The sequence below is a fragment of the Ammospiza caudacuta genome, chromosome 10 (genome assembly GCF_027887145.1).
Source record: "Ammospiza caudacuta isolate bAmmCau1 chromosome 10, bAmmCau1.pri, whole genome shotgun sequence".
Lineage (NCBI taxonomy): Eukaryota > Metazoa > Chordata > Aves > Passeriformes > Passerellidae > Ammospiza > Ammospiza caudacuta.
The window spans coordinates 19,689,225-19,707,845 of NC_080602.1; the positions used below are offsets into that span (position 1 = coordinate 19,689,225).

At 38.1% G+C, this 18,621-nt stretch overlaps 1 protein-coding gene across 1 annotated transcript; it reads right to left on the reverse strand.

The window, feature by feature from the left end:
* Positions 1 to 1,849: 1,849 nt before the first annotated feature.
* Positions 1,850 to 6,277, reverse strand: CFAP161 (cilia and flagella associated protein 161). The gene is made up of 7 exons (XM_058811707.1): positions 6,215 to 6,277; positions 5,975 to 6,064; positions 5,570 to 5,805; positions 4,872 to 4,956; positions 3,843 to 4,001; positions 3,117 to 3,190; positions 1,850 to 2,195 (listed from the first exon to the last, which is right to left on the reverse strand). Exons 1-7 carry the CDS (start codon positions 6,275 to 6,277, stop codon positions 2,018 to 2,020), a joined length of 885 nt encoding a protein of 294 aa, XP_058667690.1. The 3' UTR covers positions 1,850 to 2,017.
* Between the last annotated feature and the right edge of the window lie 12,344 nt (positions 6,278 to 18,621).

Sequence of the window (18,621 nt, forward strand, 5' to 3'; positions counted from 1 at the left end):
GAGTGCATTGCTTTCCTTCCACTCACACGCACAAACACTCACTCAGAACATCAGCCAGCCCAGGCACCCTGCCCACACAGTCCTCATTCCTGCATGAGTTTACACGAAGCTTCCTTTCAGAAATGGTTTTGGTCTAAGGCCTCTTCTTGTTTCCTACATTTGACCCAGAGTTAAGAGACTTAAGAGTTGAAAGAGCTGCATCTAATACCAGTAAAATCCAATGGCCAACTACAGCGCATTCCTGCAGTTTAAGTCTTACTAAAATAAAATACCTATGGAACTTTATCTACTAAATTTTAATATCTATAAAACATAAGTAAACTTAGGTCAATCCATTGTGAAAATGTGCAAATTTTTACCTCTGAATGTTGGATTATGAACAGACCCTCTAGAAAAACATCACAAATCGTGGTAATTATGCTTACATAGAAAATGAAAGGAAAAAGTGAAATAAGTTCCTAAAGATAATTTCCTCTAAAACAGCCCATCTATAACAGGTAAAGGTTTACACACAAGAAGTGTGATTCTAAAGCTGTCCTCTGCAGCACAGTCCCTCAAAGCAAAGCAGAATGTCACAGCAGCATGTTCTGCCTGCTGCTCTGAGATCCTCTATGCCAGATGCTGCAGTCTGCTGACTTAATTTATATTGAATAAAGGTAAAGCTTTGTAAGCCTTGCTTGTGGGCTTCAGACAGATTATTTGGGAATAGAGCTTAAAAATGTGTTTGGACCAATCCCTTCTTTTGTGAAAGTTTAGTAGCGTTGTTTTGGAAAATTTAGAAAGTTTTAATTGCCCTTTATAATCACTGAAGATCTTTGGAATCTTTTATAAATGGGTATCAGTGTAGCATTTTACTTGGGCTGTCACTTACTTGTGCAGAAAGAGCCTGCTCTTGTGGTACAGTAGGAGATGAAATAAATATATGTTTAACTAAATAGATATAATGGAATGCCATGCAGTAGAAGATTCTCTGTGATGCTTTTTCAGCTTCTATAGAAAGACAGGTAAATCCATGCAGTAATGACCTCTGTTTTCCAGGTATTTGCATTTTATACTTGGTTGATTTTGTTTTTAAGGAAATGTGAGTTTCACCTGAAATTTCTACCCTTCAATGCCTTATTTTTTTTTTTTTTCATGTGGATATTCTGTTGTCTAATTAGGTAAGAACATAGACTACAATCTTTTTATTACTGGATAAACTTACAGCATATCATATTTGCTTTCTGCTTTAGTATTTACTATCATGAAACTTGTGGGAGCCTGATTTTCTTTGACAATTTTACCTTACTCTCAAACTTGTTAGAAATTACTATGGATTGAAAAATGCTGTGAGTGAGAGGTAAATGGAACATGGTGATGCATGGAAAATGTTTTTGTAAGTCTCTAGTCTGTATCACTGTGCTCAAGTTCTTGATTACTTGATATTAAAGTGTTTACAATACATGGAAAAACATGGAAAATAATCTCAAGATAAAAAAGTCTCATTTGTGATTTAATAATTGGCAATGTTGTGCTAGAAGGAGGGTGGAACAAACTCAACAACCAACTTTCTTTCAGATGAACTTTAAATGTCAAAGCATCCCATGAAAACTTTGTGTGTGTTTGGTTTTCAGTGTTTTGGAAACTGTCCACTCACCCTTTTAAGAACTGTGACACTGGTTTGGCTTTGGAAGAATTGGTTAAGTACACTCTGAGAGGCAGTAATTTAATGAAAATCTATTAGATTTTCTGGATTCTGACAACTTTTGTCATTGGTGAATGTGAAAATGGAAAATGGAGCCTTTCCTTATTTATTTTTTATTAAAATTTTTTCATTTTGCTCATGAAACTTTAAGAGTTTTTTGCCCATTATAACCTTGATGAGTTAACGAGATTATGCAATATTACTAATGACAGACTTTAATTTCCATTTTTAAAATAAACATCTCTAAAACTAAAATATAAACAGAAAGAAACAATAATCAGTCTCATCAACCTCTCCTGGCTGTGGTCTTGAGCTTTTACAGCCTCTGTCTTTTCATGAAACTAGTTTATCCTCATACCCTTCTGGGAGAGCTTTGGGTCTTTCAGGCATTGTACCATCTTGAGGACCAGGATTTCCTGTAATTATCTCCCAGTAATTCTTATCTTCTTCAGCTTTGCGGGCATCAAGATAATTGTGACAAATTACTTCAAATTCTCTTCCAAAACTAGACCTGCAAAGTCAAAAGAGATGGGATAGGCAGGGAGAATTAACATATATACAAATTCAGCAAATCTTCATTACTTGTGAATTGTTTGAGATTTTCTCATTTTTCTCTTGGTATACTCAGAAGTATCACCATGCACTTTCAAATACCAGACACTTAAAGGAAACAAAATAACCCACTTTGTTTCCTATGAATCATTTAGGAATCTGAAATCCAAAATAAATGCCATCTTTCTAGCCCCAGCAGAATAAGGCCCTAATAGAACAACTAAATTTGTAAAAGCTGGTTATGCCCTCATCCCCACTTCTCTCTGACTGAGGAGGATTCTGGCTACTTAACAACTTCTTCAGCCTCAAACTTTCAGACCTTTCATCCTCAAAAAATCATTACACAAATCCTCAGTCAGGTCTTGCTAAGAAGTTAATGGGAAACATTGGTGTACTCCTTAGCAGTGCCTAATCAATATTAATTTAATGCATGTATATTAACTGAATTGAGAGATTAGTTTTCATTTGTTGAGACATTGATTCAGATAGACATAAGCATCTAGAATTTTATGCACTGTGGTTTTATTTACTTCCCTTGTTCTTTATACTTCTTAGTATATAATTTTTTTTCTTTCAAAAGTAACACAAACTGACATTGCTCAAGACATTCGAAGGGAGAACCACTAAAAAACTAGAGAACACTGAAAGAATGATATGATAATGAAAAAAAAATCCAAACAACAAAGACTGATCCAACTGCCTGCAGCAACCCAGCAGCACATGTTACAGCCAATAAGTAAAATAAGGGAAAGGAGAATGGCATTTTCTATTATTTTCCATTTCCTCAGTGTGTTCCTAAAGCACTTCTCTTGTTCCTCACAGTAATTCTTGCTGCTGGCCCATCACTGTGCACACCCTGCCCGTTGTAAGTTACTCTTACCACACACAGAAGGTCCTCGGAACAGCTAAGTTGCGGTTGGTGTAGCAATGAGTAATAATAATTTTAGTTTCTGCCTGGAAAAAAAAGAGCAAGGGAAGACACTTGACAAACATTTTTAAACCAGAAGTGTGAATAAAGACTGTCTTTAACAATTAGTTAATTTTGACTGTGTTTATTAGTGAGCTTATTCATGTAAATGAGTCTTAGTTCAAGGCTGTGAGGGAACAATTGTATTTGTGATACTCTCTTGTACACCAGCACTTCAGGGAGCCCAGCAGTTATCTGATACAGGAAAATAGTGTATTTACAAAAGCTTGAAAACATCCACTTATTCAGATGCCTTGAGAATTTTATTAGACATTTGATGTACAGAACCTCTTAGTTAATCGCACCTCCAAATATTGGAAATGGAATTTACTGTCCCAAAAGGCCTGAAAAACAGGTATGTAATGCCCCCTCACAACATAACAATGTCAAGCTTTGAAAATTTCTGATGAGAAAAACTGAACAAGTCAACCTCAAAATGAACAGTAGAAACAAATATTTTTATGAGCAGATTCCTAATTAAAGAAATTGTTCCTCCCCTCTCCCCCTTCCTAAAAGTAGAGGTTAGAACTGGCATAACTCACATAAATATGTGAATAAAATCAACATAACATTTTTTCTCAGTACTCCACCTGTTTCAATTAAATTTTCATAACATTTCCTACAGTTTTAGTTTCTTACAGGAACTGGACATCCTTCGTGCTCGAGACGCAGTTGTGGGTCCAAGGACTTTGCTTGCCAGAAAGTCAAATAGGAAAGCTCACCTGTCAGAAATACTTTCTGAAGGCGAGATTTTTTAGCAAAATCTCTAAATGTTTTGTGGTCACTTGCCAGATAAAACTGAAAAAAAAATATATTAAGGACAGTATTAATGTAAGAGAAACAAGATATGTAATTTTGAAACATATTTCTGAACAAAAGAACTTTTCTCTAGGCTCCTGATAGATCAGTATTCCCAGCTAAAACTATGCAGGCAAAACCCATAAGATAAATTCTACACTGTTGATAAACTCATTAAGTAGTTATTCTATATGCAGATTTGTGAATACTAATTTAAAATTGAATTTACAATCCAAATATTTTTATTTCACCAAAGTGATTGTTGAGAAGGAAAACTTTTTCAAAGTTGTGGTGATTTATCTTGAGGGCATATGTACATGTAACACCTTATTTGCTTTTAATTTGCAGCAGGAAAGAATGTTCCCATTTAAAATAGAAATAGAAATCTGTTTCCTCAGAATGATGGAATAGTGCATGACTTTCTATTCCTACTATGGATTATCTTCATAAGAAAGGAAATCTTCTCATTTTGGAGTTTCACAGAATATTCTGAGTTGGAAGGGACCTACAAAGATCATCAACTCCAACACCTAAGTGAGTTGTTCAAAGTGAAAAAACCCTAAAATCCCCTTGAAGAATTCTTTCATGATTCACAATCTAATTGTGATTTCTTTTTCTTTCCTTTTTAGATTTCCTTTATTCAGACATTCTGGCTAACAGCCCCCTTGGTCTGCACACCTGACCTCAGGTAAGAAGCATAAACTTTCTAATTCGGTATTACTTATCTTGACCTATGCATGATTCTGAGCCTGTTCTGTAAAACTAAGAAATTGCTCCAGTGTACAGCTTTATATATCTATTCTTAGGGAGAGATTCAATGCACATTATCAGTACATGCTACCACTGCCATTTGTAACTTTGGTGCCTTACCAGTTTGTCAGAAACCCCTCCTTTTGTGCCAAGAAGAAAGTTCTGCCCGTATCGAAGTGGTTCACCCACTGCACTTCCATCAACACTGTTGAAATTGTACAAAGGGAAAAAAGGTACATTCAAATATCAGTTTCACTATTGTTTAGGGGTTTTGTCTGTTTTGGGCTGCGGTTAGATGTTGCTTTGTGACAACATTTTATGCTGTTTACCTTTTAAAATAGGTAAAATATCTTAACCTAAGGCAGAGCCTTTGACTATTGAGCAGGACCTGGTTCTTTTGTTCTATATATTTGAGAAAGAGAATATGCTGGATTTTTTAGAACCAGAACCATGTCCACTTCATGGAAAGCAAAAGCAAAGACACATATTTCTGCTGGCAGGAGAGTGAATATTAATACTAGTGATATTTGGACATATTTTCTCTGCAACTAGAATAAAACCAGCTGCAGAATTTACCAAATGATACAGTGAACTTGATACTGTCAAGTTCACCTAAGCTGATTTAGAAGTCCTTGGAATTAATCACAGTAATATGCAGGATAGAATCAAGCTTAATGCATGATTGAAGACTCTTTCTTAAATAAATTAAATTTATTCATATTCCTTTGTATATTAGTAAACTTCATTGTGCATTTCTCAGAACAAGACACGTAAAGCTAAACTAATAATTGAAAATAACTCAGAATAAAGCAGCAGACCTTACAATACAGAAAGCATTTCGACCTATGGGGTCCACCCTCTTGACGGCACTGAGTCCACGTGAGATCTGCAGGGGCTCGTCCGAGTACAGGGACACTTCTTCCATGTCGACAGCCAGGGTGACATCGCCGCGCAGCTCGGGGTCCCTCTCCTCCGGGGGGGTGCAGTCCGGGTTCACGAGCAGCACGGTGTCTCCAAAGTGAACAAATCCATCAGAGGACACTGACAGCTCTACCTAAATGAGAATTTTCGCGGTACTTTTACAGAATTATCTGAAGCTAACATCAGAAGTATTTTAGTGTATAATTTCTGCAGCGTTCTTAGTGTATGCAGAACAATAATAGGAGTTATGCCACTCTGTGGGGGTCATGGGGAAGTGGACACAACCCTCTTTAAAAAATTACCTTCTTGAAAATATTCTCTTTAAGTCTGGCTAATCTCTGTACAAAAAGTTGTCCTTTCTCTCTCTTACGGATAAAATCCTTCAGGAGGTCCTGTCGGCAAAGGAGAGAGGAGCAAATATGTTATCCAGCACCCACAATCTCGGGTTTAAAGTGGATTTAGGGAGCCGGGGAGCAGCCTGGAGCAGGGGGAGCGGCGGTGCCCGGGGATGGATGGCGGTGCCCGGGGATGGATGGCGGTACCTGCTGCGCGATCTCGTCCTCCAGCCAGTTCCCGACGCGGACCCCGAGGCGGTAGGAGGCCATGGCAGGGCCAGGCCGCGTCCCTCGTCTCCATAGCGACCGCACCGCGCCGCGATTGGCCAGCCCGGGGAGGGCGGGGCGGCGATTGGCCAGCCTTGAAAGGGCGGAGCCGCAATTGGCCAGCCCGGAGAGGGCGGGGCGGCGATTGGCCAGCCTGCGGCAGGCAGGGCGGGGCCAGGGGCGGGGCCTGAGCTGAGGGCGGAGCGGGGCCGTGAGGGGCAGTGTTTGACGGGGCGTAAGGGCGTTTAGATCGGCCCGTCCCACTGTAAATCCAACACTGCCCGGTCATCCCGGAGCTGTGTCCCTAAGTGCACGCGTCTTTTAAATACCCCCGGCGGCAGTCACTCCAGCACTGCCCTGGCAGCTCGTTCCAGTGCTGGCCAGTCCTTTCCGGGGAGCCGTTCCAAGTGTGAGCTCCACCAGGGCAGCCTGAGGCTGTTCGCTCGTGTTCCAGCACTTATCATGTCGGTCTGTCCGACAGAGCAGTGAGAGCAGCTCAAGCCTTCTCGGGCACTCGCCTTTTACACGACATATTAAACAAAGAGGTGCGCCAGTTTAACACTACAAATCAATTCGTTATCACTGCACTGTGATTGAATCTATGTTGAAATCACCTTAAGATCACCTCATTTCAGCCCTCCCCTGCCGTGGACAGGGAGCCCTTCACCAGAGCAGGGAGCTCCAAGCCCCCTCCGAGCTGACCTTGAGCAGCCACAACCTCTCTGAGCAACCTGTGCCGGTGTTTTACCACCCTCCTTGTGAAAAACTTCTTAATGTTTAGAGGAAGTGAATGTATCAATTGTAAATGTTTTGTTTGTAAATGTTTTGCTTTGTTATTTTCTTGGTTTGAAATCTACATGGCAAGTTAAGCTAAGTGACTGTGCCCATGCCCTGTGTTTATTTTCCAGATAGGCTAAGCCTATGATCTTCAGAGAAGGTGTAAATCCTTGCACAACACATTTAATCGCTTTACCACTGTCTCGGTTTTCTTGCAAGCTTGCTCTCATAAAGTTTCAATGCAGGACAACTTATAAAGATTTTTTAAAAAATTGGTTTTTGCATGGACCGCTGGGCTGCATCTTATCATCAGTTGGTTTTGCCAGTAATTCACGTGAAAACTTGGCTCTTTCCTGTTTGTTTTGTAACCCAAAAAGTTATCACTCAAAAAGTTATTTAACACTTTTATCCCAAACTTTCAATGACCAAATTCTCTCCATTTTTGTTCAAATAGCACCACTCAGTGTTCAGTTCTAGTAAGTGACACTTCCCTACACCTAGCTCTGTTGCCAGCAATGCTGACACTGTAATTAGAATAAGGAAGAAACTTTGTTCATCTTCGCTAAATGCCAAAAGACAAACACCTTTTTCTTATTTCAGAATTAAGCCACTTCAATCAATATTCAGTAATAAATCATTGTATAAAATCATGTCTTATGCTTAGCTGTGTCATTAAGAGCAGGTGCACTGTCTTGCTGTAGCATATATAGAATTCACAGCAAGCTTCCATAGTTTTGTAGCCTTTTGCACTGTCTGTATTTATTTACTTACACATTCTGATGGAGAGAGAAGTATCTGTACTAAAATGTAGCTGTGAAATATCTCCAAGCATCTCTTAGCAGGATTATGCTGAGTATCCTTGTTACCTGGAAGGATTTAATTTCTGATTACATAGTATTTCCTGTAAACAAACAAAAAGAACTCCCAATAAAGATGTTTGAAAATTGAACATCTTCCCTGCAGGAAAGTTTACAGGCTGTTCAACTCAACTCAGTTCCCTTACATGCAGATAAAATCTGTGTTTACTCTTAACATTTGTTTGCTTTATTAAATGATGTGAAGAAAAGCTGTGCTTGTGAAAGAATTGATCTGTTTTGTGTGTCAAGTTGTGCCAGAATACAAATTTACCAGAATTAAAGGTCTATGTGATTTACTGAATACAATAATATTGCAGGGTTTTTTTTTTTTCTTTGTTTTTTTTTTTTTTAAGTCGTTGTTAAGGTAAAATTTTAGCCAGCTACTTTCAGGAGCTATTCTACTGTCTGGAGTTGCAGATCTTTTACACTTTTTATCTTCTCCTTTTGTTTTTTTAATGAAAGATATCTAGATTGTTGAGAAGACCCCAAATAGCACATCGAGCTATCTATGCCATTAGTTTACATAAAATGCTGGGCTGGTTAGACTTTTAATTGCCTTAAGCTTGTCAGAAATGTGTGAGCTAGAACATGTTTTAAATACTTGAAATTATAAATGCATTGGTAAATATCAGTACTGCAAATTATCATGTGTGGTCCAGTCTGGCTAAAAGGACAGGGTCTGAGTGAGTGTGAGCATATGTCCATGAAAGATGAATGTGATCTTACTTAGAGAAAGTAGCAGAGCAAAAAATACTAAAAATAAGTAATCAAATCACATGCATGTTGGATGGGAATTTTTTTATTACCTGCCTTTTCTGCCTTGGGAGTGTGGCTATGAGGTTTTTTTCCTGTTTTCTTTTTCCTTTTGAAATTTGTGAGTATGCCAAATTTGATTAAGAATACAGACTAAATAATACTGCACAGGAGTAAAATGTTCTCTGGGACAATTTGTCTTCTTTCATGTTATTATTTTACACTAGCATTATTCTGACATGCTATGAATCAGTTTTCTTTGCTGTTATTAGGTTTCTGGCTATTAAAGTGATTAATCTACTTGTTAATAATTTAACTACAGTTTCTTATTCTGACCTGTGCCCCAAACACTCCTCTGTTCAGAGAACAAAAGGAATGAAGTAGTTTTTGTGATCTGATTTAAGGATTGTTATTTTGCCACTTGTGGGGATGCCTCCCCTTTTGGCTGTGAATTCAGTGTGGAGTTTTCCTGTAATGATTTTTGCTGGGAAGGAGTGAACCTGGTCACGGTCCATTATTTTGTGAAATGTAGCAATCCATTAAACTGACCTTTCAGTCTGCCTTTTACAAGGAAAAGGAGCAGGATTCTTGTATGCCATATTGGCAGTAAGTTTGCTGATACAGGTATACATGAGTGGAAATTTACTCTATATGGGATCTGGTAAAAGATATCCAAAATGGATATTATTGATAATTTGGTGGTTTATAACCAAAAGATTATGCTAGAGAAGGAAGGAAGGGGAAGGAAATAATTTTCAATGTGTCTAAGGTGACTAAGACTACTAGTAGTAGTAGTAATAATAATAATAATAATAATAATAATAATAGGCAGTTTGTTTGGATTGAGTTATCTACATCTCCATGGTGTTTTCTACTGGTTTCTAATTTAGATTTGTAGAGAGCATTTCCCTTTAGAGAAATTGTATAATGAATATTTTCTCTTCAAATTAAGCTGTTCCATCATGACTGACTGTGCAAGCTATTTGAAGATTTTCTCCTCTGCCTGGCTGAATTCCGTTCAGCAGATGGACTTGAAAAACCACTAGAGTTCTGTATCTCTCAAAAAAATATTGTCATTCCAGAAACAGTAATTTATGAAAAGAATATAGAAATTTTAAAGTATGTCTTCAAGAAATAATACTGTTTTTCAGAGATCTGTATTAACTCTGAATCAGCTAAAATACTTTCATCAGCAATAAATAGTTCAGTGTGAGCAGAAACACCATTAACAAAGCTTCATTTCTTCTTACATTTATCTCTTTGCAGGACTGTGCATCATGTATGTCTACCCTTAGGCAACTTAAAAATGCCTCTTTTCCAGGGTGTGGAGTATTTCTTCAAGGTGTCTGACCAGAACAATGAGACTGGCCATGCCATTGGGTGCAAAAAGTCTCAGCTGACTTCTTTGAGGAACTGCTTGTTTGGACCCTGCTTGAAGAGACTTGAGATGTTCACCCACTTCCAAGGTATGGAGTGCATTGCATGTGCTGAGCTGCAGAGTTCTGTCCTCAGAAAAGGCACTGACACAAAATCACTGTGGCTGAGATGTGGTCCTGTTATAATGGGTGGAAATCAGCTCACTGATCTGTTTAAACTTTAGTTTCCACGAATACTCATGCTTGAAATTTTGAAATTTGCTTTATCTTGGCAATTTTTGCATGTAAAAAGCAATGGCATGATTATCTGTAGAGAAAAAAAAAAAAAATTAGCCCTGAGCTCCATGACTTAAGCTGACTTTGACTGTGTGGCTTGTTCAGGCAGAAAGTCCTGCCAATGTGGACACACTGCTCCTGAAACTGGAAGGCAACATTTCTGCACGGCCTCTTGTGACCCAGATCACTCTGTTAGTTCCCACTTTAGGGCTATCTATGGATAGTACCCAGGGTTGTCTTTGCTTCCCTTTGCAGCCTTGCCTGCAGCATGATTCCTCTCCTTTATTGTGAATTGCCTGTTGGATCAATCCTTGCCCTGTGATGTCACTTCACACAAGTGATATCACTTTGCTGCTTTTGGGTTTTCCTTCCCTGTGAGGATAGTGTTTAAAAAGAGACCAGTCTGTTCCCTTCATTTTCTATGGTGCAAATATACACTCCAGTTTTGAAGCAAAATAATGATGTACACAAATAACACTGGAGATATAAGTCACTCTATCTTTGAATATTTCCTAAATTTGTCTGCTAGAAACTGTATCCCACTGGCCCCCATTTGAAGCTTATTTGTGGTAGTTAAGGTTTAGAAATAAGGAAATTATAGAGATCAGAATACTTTGTTTCACATGAATCTGTGTTACATAAAATGAGCTGTCTAGAAACAGGAACAGAAACTGCTTTATGTATTTATACCACAAAACATGAATCAGTTAAATATTTCTGGCAGAGCAAAAAGGAACGTGATGAGACTCTTTTGTCCTAAGGGGGAAAGAACATGTGTATTGTAATTGTTTTTAACATTTTCTGCCACCATTCTGCTATTTATGGTTTTGAATTGGCTGACCCTACTCTGGCAGTGTATTTATGTCAGACATCACAGCCTACAGAAAATATTTTATATGTCTGAAGACCCTGGCAACTGTTCTAATTTGAGACTCAGAAGATTTTGTCATTTCTATGTAACAATGGGCTTGTAAATTAGTGCTGCTTAGCTGGTGGCTTTTATTTGAGCTGTGGGAGAGAAATTGTTGCAATGTAATGCTGAGGATGCAATGAATGGATGGAGCACAAATAATGGAATAAATAAGAAAATTGCAAAAATGATCATTGCAAGGTACAATAATATTCAAAGTTTATTTGCTAGGCCAAACTGAAAATCTAGACCATTAATTCCATGAACACCTGTTCTGCAGAGAAATAACTTTCTTGCTAAAATAACTTTTAATTATTAGAAAGAGTTGTCCTGTATGTACTTTTCAGTGGACTGGAATAATACAGAATGGGCCATTTTTAATCTGAATTTTAACAACAAGCAAGTAAAATGGATTAGTGTAAAAGGAAGGGCTGAGCTCTTTACAAAGGAGGCAGAGTATCTGGTCTGTGTGCAGGAACAGTATTTTTGTGCTGCTCCCCTGAGGTCTCTGATCACACAGAGCACTGGGGGCCTGTGCTCCTCTCTTAGGGGAATCCTGGAATTGCACTGGCATCTCATAGGTATAGGGAACTCTTGGTGAAAGTTCAGAATAAATTGTGTTTAAAATGTGTTCTATATGTTCATTAAGGTAATCAAAGAGCAGCTTTCCCTTCTCCCTGCTTCTGGCAGCAGAAAGCATTTTCAATAATATATCAGAAGTAATTATGAAGATCACCAGACCATAAGCATTGCTATTATTTAAACTTTTGAGAATCCATTTTGGAGGGAGGAAGCAGACACACAAAAGAATGCATAGAATCATCATAATCCATACAATTTGTTCATATCTTACTCCCTAAGAAGTTTATGATACTCCCTATCATCTTGATAGGAGTTAGTGAGGAGAAAGCAATATCAAATAAAGGTCAAGGCTATTAAGCTTTTTAACTAGGGCTTTCATATGGAAAGAGAAACCCCAAATACAACATTTGAGCAATCTTAAGGAGTAGTAGCTACAGCAAACAAGAAATTAAAGAAGAAATTTGTGAAATAAAAACTAATTAGTTATATTCAATAAGAGAAAAGCTTAGATAGATTTTCTTCTTGTTGCAAGATATACCACTGATGTAAGTGGACTGATATTTGCATAAGATGATTATCAAAGAGGAAATTCATTTGCATTTATATCTCCATTTTGTGTAGTCTTTTGGCATCAAAAACTGTTCTCTCTCTTAAAAAATCCATGTGGTGATAGAGTTCTCTGTGGAGAACAATCACTAAATCCACACAGAACTTTCTAATCTCTGTTGATCCTGGCAGCAGTCTTTGGCAAAACTTAAAGCAGCAATGGTGTCTTACAGAAGACTTGCTTCATTTCCCACGATGTAACAGGGTATGTAAATGATTCAGTAGAGTCAGCTCGGAGATAAAAAAATTCTGAATGGACATGGTCATACAGGGACTCAAATTCCAAATTAAGAGTACAAAATGTGCAATTAGTGTGACAATGCAGGATTTTATGTCAAAATATTAGTGAAAATGTAAAATAAGAAACATCAGGAAACTGGTTTCATTAACAAAGAAGTTTCATGTGGAAATTTAGGCCACTTTTATATCATATGACTTAGGAAAACAGGGAATAAATTCAGAAAGGAGAAAGGTGAATTAACCTTGGGAGACCAGCTAGATCTATAAGGAGAGAGAAAAGTTTGCCTCTTAGTGGCTGGATGGAGGAATAAGTGACATTCTCCTGATTCTTTGAGATCTGGAGCATGGAGAAAGAATCAAAGCTGACCATGGTGTTCTGGTTTATTAGGAATGCTATGGTGACATTATGGCAGAGGAGGATTCATAAAATCAGAATATCCTGAGTTGCAAGGGTTCCACTGGGATCATTGAGTCCAGCTCCTGGCCCTGCACTCCAGAATCCCACCATGTGCCCAGGGGTGTTGTCCAAGTGTTTCTTGAGCTCTGTCAGGCTTGGTGCTGTGACCAGCTCCCTGCCTAGGCTGTTCCAGTGCCCAGCCACCCTCTGCTGGGCTGCCCAGCCACCTTTTCCCCTATCTTCAACCTGAGCCTCCCCTGACTCAGCCTCACGCTGCTCCCTCAGGTCTGTCACTGTCACCAGAGTGAAGAGAACAGTGCCTGCCCCTCCTCTGCCCCTTGTGAGGAAGCTGTAGACAGCTGCATTCTAAAGGAGGCTTTAGAATTAACATAATTTTGTTCTTCCTCCTGCTCTCTCATATTTCATGGTTCTGAACCTCTCAAATTCAATTTATTTTGCTACCTCTTAAGTTGTTTTCTTTGTTCATTTTGGGGTTTTCTTTTCCCAATCCTCTAGTTCATAGAATCTGTAAGGGCTGCTTGGTCCTTTGGGAATTCATAGGCTCTTCTGATTAGACTCTACTGTTATAGGTATTTTTGCTGATATTAATTCCTGTAGGTACTTTCTGAGTATCACAGATATGGTGTGTTAATTTATCCATTATTTTTTGTAACCACCTTTCTCTTTTCTTCTCTTGTGTTTGTTTGTTAAATCCTGAGTAAAAGGTACACCACAATATAATTGAAGAGCAGCACCTTGCTCCGTTCTGCGAGTTACATTGAAAATCTTATGGCTTTTTACATATTTTTTATAACTGTATCTTATTTGGGAGTGCTTTTGTAATACTATTCCTGCAGCAAGCATCTTCTGTTGGCTGCATCTTCCATATTATGGAGTATAAAAGAGTCTAAAAGCAGCAATGATTTGTATAAATTAGACATGGCCTTTCCCAAGTTGCAGGTACCCAGCATAGTTGTCTGAAGTTTGGCTGGCTTTATTCATAACAAGATTAGATGCTTTCCTACTTTCAGTAAAAGTCTTTCTATTATACAGTCTTGCATTGACTTATAATAATGATTTTTAAATCTGTTTTTGTTCCTCAGAAATGTGTGTGAAGTCTTGCCAAGGGATAAAAAAAAAAATATGAGAAAGCAAACAAACTGAATAAGCACATATCTACAGAAGAAATGGTTGCAGCTGAGAGTGGCTGATTCTTCTCTCTGTGAAATGTCAAATCAAGTCCTGCAAAACAAATTGTTAGAAATTGCCCTGGCTATTGCAAACTCATAGCCTAAGCTGATCAAAGTGTTGAGCTTCAGTCTGTAAAATCATGAGGGATGATTCTGTTCCCTACTGCAGGAAAATGTGCTGGAAGCCTGGCAATATCTGGTTCTTCTTAATTTTTATTGTATGGGATCTTTTGTGCTGTTATGAATCCTGCATGATCCTAGTTAAATTTGGAAAGCTGGAGGACAGCTTTGCTGCTTTAATAACTTCTGCTGCTCCTGTAAGAGGTTTATATTTTCATGCCAATTTAGCATGCTTAATTTGCTGCTAAGGTTCACTGTTCTCATTGTTTCACATATCCTGGCATGAACTCATTTAATTTGTTCCTTTGTTAGCCTGTGTCCAGCTGATGAACTGCTAATCCCAGCAAAGGTTATCAAATGTAACAAAAATTGAACTAGATTTTTTTTTTCAGGAAATACTAAAGGAGATATTTGACTGTGATATCCTTCTCACTGTGATGGCAGATAAATGCAACCATAATCTGCTTATAGTGCATAGCTGTGTTTACTTCCAAGAACTGAAATTAGAAAATATCTCCCTTATAGATATTTCTGTGGTCTAGAATGCATCTCTACCAAACTCCAATGAATGTTCTCTGAGCTTTCATCCAGGGAAAGATGAAAGCTAAGAGACCTGTCCTGTGAGGAAAGGCTGAGAGAATTGGCATTGTTCAGCCTGGAAAAGAGAAGCCTTTCAGGCTCCCCTTCCACCATTCTATGATTCTGTGATTTTGATGTTTTCAAACTGAGGTTGGGCAGCATAGAGGACCAATTCTGAATTGTCATCTGTACCTTATAATGTCAGCTCTTAGAGCTGTAACAACTTCCAGCTCATGCCTCAGAGTTCCTCACATCTTGGAGAAAACCAGAGTGATGGGTACACTGGATAGCACATGATATGCCTGGGAGACATTTGAAAATATTCACTTTACTAATTTTTGTTGGCAATTATTACAATGATTGTTGAGACAGGCCAGGAAAATTTTCTTGGTTTTGCCAGGTATAATAAATTCACTTTTGTGTTGCCATTTTCAGCACTAGGATTACTTGCAGGCTTGGAAAGAGAAATGAACTTCTGAGAAAAAATATTTTAAGGACAGTTTTCTTTGAATAGAATTCACAATCAGTGATAATTTTAAGACAGGCATTTCAGTGCAGCATGGATAGGTGATATCCAGGGCTGTACAGATTTTTTTCTGTTTAACTGGAGTAAGATTGCTTATATGCTTATGACCAGTCATTAGTGCAAAGAGGAAAAAAGGCAATTCAAAGCACTGAAATTAAAAACATCCTTATGGTAGTTCTTGTTGTCCAGACTCTTATCTGAAATGTTCTAATGCTTGTCACTAGAAGCAGTTTGTTGGTAGCAGATGGAATCTTTTGGTGTCCGTACCATTCTTTCAGCAGCAAGTTATTCTCATGTATTTCTGTGTTGTCCTAATCCTCAGGCTTTGCCACAGTAGTGTCCTGAATAATTTTATTTTTTTTTTTAAGTACTGAGGTGCAGTTTTTACCTCAGCTGTCTGGGCTGCACAAGGATCCAGAGTCAGAGCAGGCACTGGAGGTGATGCTGTGTAGACATGAAGGGTAAAGACAGGAAGTTTGGAGGGGGAAGTTGAAACCTGTAAATGAGATCCAAGGAGGGAATGAAACATGACGAGTGTCAGGCAAAGAAAATGATAATTCCAGCAACCTTGTGGACACAATGGAGAACAAGGCTGGAATTCAGGAAGGAAGAGGAGGCAGTGAGACAGAATGATTTTTTCTCAATGTGGTCAAGAGCAAATAGTACCTCAGTGCTTTTTTGTTTTTAGTGGTAGATATGCCAAAGTACTCTGACCCTTGGAAATTGATTTGTCCTGGTTGTTACACTGATTATTTCTAGAAATTTGCTGAAGGTAGGAACAGGGAAATGTTTTTCAGTGGCAGTCAGTCCTGTAAATAAGTGTTATGGCACCACAATGTAATTAATGCCAAATGTGTCATCATGCCTTAGTCTGAAAGGAATTTAGAATGGATGCCTGTTTTCTTAGTGAACAAAATACCTCTTCACCCTAATTAGACTCATTTTTTACTGAGGACGTGTTTAAGTTGTCTTAGCTATACCTTTCTCTTCAGCATTCCTGCAGTCTGTACCAGTGATAGATCCTTTGGCTGATGTAAAACTGTGCATGTGGGAGACATTTAATCTGGGGGCAGGACTAAATCTAGTCCAAAGAGAAAACCTAGAAAAGTACATTGTGTAAGCATAAAGGCCAGAGAATAAATTGTTTGGATGTACTGATACATTCCTATTGTGCCCAAATTACTAATGCAGACCTAACATATGTTGACAAACTGACAATTATTCAAATCTATTTTTATCTTTTATTCTGAGAATTACTCCAAACCTGTGCTTTAGTACCTTATAGTAGAAAAGAAACAGCTACTTTTGTTTTTGCAAACTGGATTTATTCTTTAGCAGTCTCCAGTAGAAAGATTTCTGAATCCTCACCAACCATAGATTCAGAGAAGGACACAGCAAACCTGCCCTAAAATGCTGAACTGAACTGTTTTGTAACCTTACAGCTGGAAATATTTACACTGCAAAGGCACAATGGAAGTGTGTCATCCTTCAGATTCCCATACACATCACTCATTCCCCACTCATCATTTTCCTTCACATTTTATGCTGTAAAGGTGATTCATTTACACAGAACAAATGCCACTGGGCAGAAATCAATGTCTGCACAGAAGCTATTTTTAATGCTGTTTAGAATAGCACACACTTTTTCCTGAAATGTGTTCAAAGATCATCATTCATATGACAGAATTGTGTGTTTGCTCATGTAATTTCTGTTGGATATTTTGGATTTCAGAGAAAACAGGAGCTGCTTGAGAGCAAAGAATTGCTAAAATGATAAACAGGCTACCATTTGAACTTTTGAAAGTGCCCATAAAAACTGACACGTCAGTAGTGGATTAACATTAAAAACTCTGGTGTACAACAGGAAGCAGGGTTTAAATCTGGGGAAAACAATAGGCAGTAAGAGCCTTTGTATCTGGGAAGGATTTCCTTGTTTTAAATTTGCTTGTAAACATGGCATGAATTCTGCTGAAACATGTGGGGCAGTTTTAGTGATTTACATGTCTGAGAACTTTCCCTGGTGACAAAAATAGCAGGGATTTTATTTTTAAAACTTAAATAAAATGCTACCTAATCTGATTGCAGGGGGCACAAAGCCTCTGTTTCTACCTACTGCATTCAGAGCTGTTAAACTGTAATATTCTCAGTCAGATGTTTAACATGCCAACCAGGTCTTAGTCTTTCTTACTTCTAATGAAAATTAATTATTCTTTTAAACCTTCTTTCCAAATATTCTGGGTATGTAATCTGTCCTGAGCAAATTTCTGATTTTTAAATCTTAATTCCCTGGTTTTCTTCTGGCCATATTCATAAAAAGAAAATTGACTTGATGTTTTAAATTTTTTCAGAATTGGTGTTTTGTTACCCAGTGGCACAATCACTTCTAGCCTTTTAAAACTGCTTTGTGCTTCTAAATTAGTTTAAAGAAAGTGATTAATGATTAATGGATCCTACCACCTCATATAGCAAGATGTTATACAACATGAAGAAACAATGCTTTGCAACAAGTGCTTGAAATGAATTAATAATCTGGATTTCAAGGTCAGTGGTGCTGTTTGTGCCAAGATGGCTATTGTTGCTTGGCCCTGCTGGTGTCTGCAGGCCAGAAAGGGGCTTTAAAAAAACAGCCAGCTAAGAAACCAAAGTATTGCTTAATGACATACACATGGTGACTGAAGTCATGGTGCTACTGGGAAATTAATCAATTTCTTTAGTCCTCTCATAATTAGGTTTACAGCCTTTAGGGAAGAGCTATGGTTAGGAAGATAGAGAACAAATATTTCGGGGGGGAAAGGGGGGGTCTAGGGAGAGCCAGCCTTGAAACTCTTTCCAAAATATGGATAAATGAAAAATAGTCATTATTATGTCAACTGAATTAATATCTAAATCTAAATGCCAATCAGACCTCTCTCTGCAATCTATATACTTATTTTACTGTATTATATTTTCCTAGAAATATGAGCTGGAGGCCATGGAGGCTGCTTCTAGACAGGCATTTCCATGCCACTATTTCCTGGGGAGTGCTAGTTTGCTTCATAGAATCCTAAAGGTCCAAAAAAAGTCTGTTTCCATGTTGCCCTTTGACATGGGAGTTCAAAAACCCAGAAAATAATTACATCAAATGCCAAAATTATACACCTAAAGCTGGATATAAGATC

Coding starts and splice junctions, on each gene's coding strand:
- CFAP161 (XM_058811707.1), bottom strand. CDS start 6,277: ATGGCCTCCTACCGCCTCGGGGTCCGCGTCGGGAACTGGCTGGAGGAC. Junction 5,806..5,974: donor AAGAGAATATTTTCAAGAAG/GTAATTTTTTAA, acceptor ATTCTCATTTAG/GTAGAGCTGTCAGTGTCCTC. Junction 4,957..5,569: donor AATGCTTTCTGTATTGTAAG/GTCTGCTGCTTT, acceptor CAATTTCAACAG/TGTTGATGGAAGTGCAGTGG.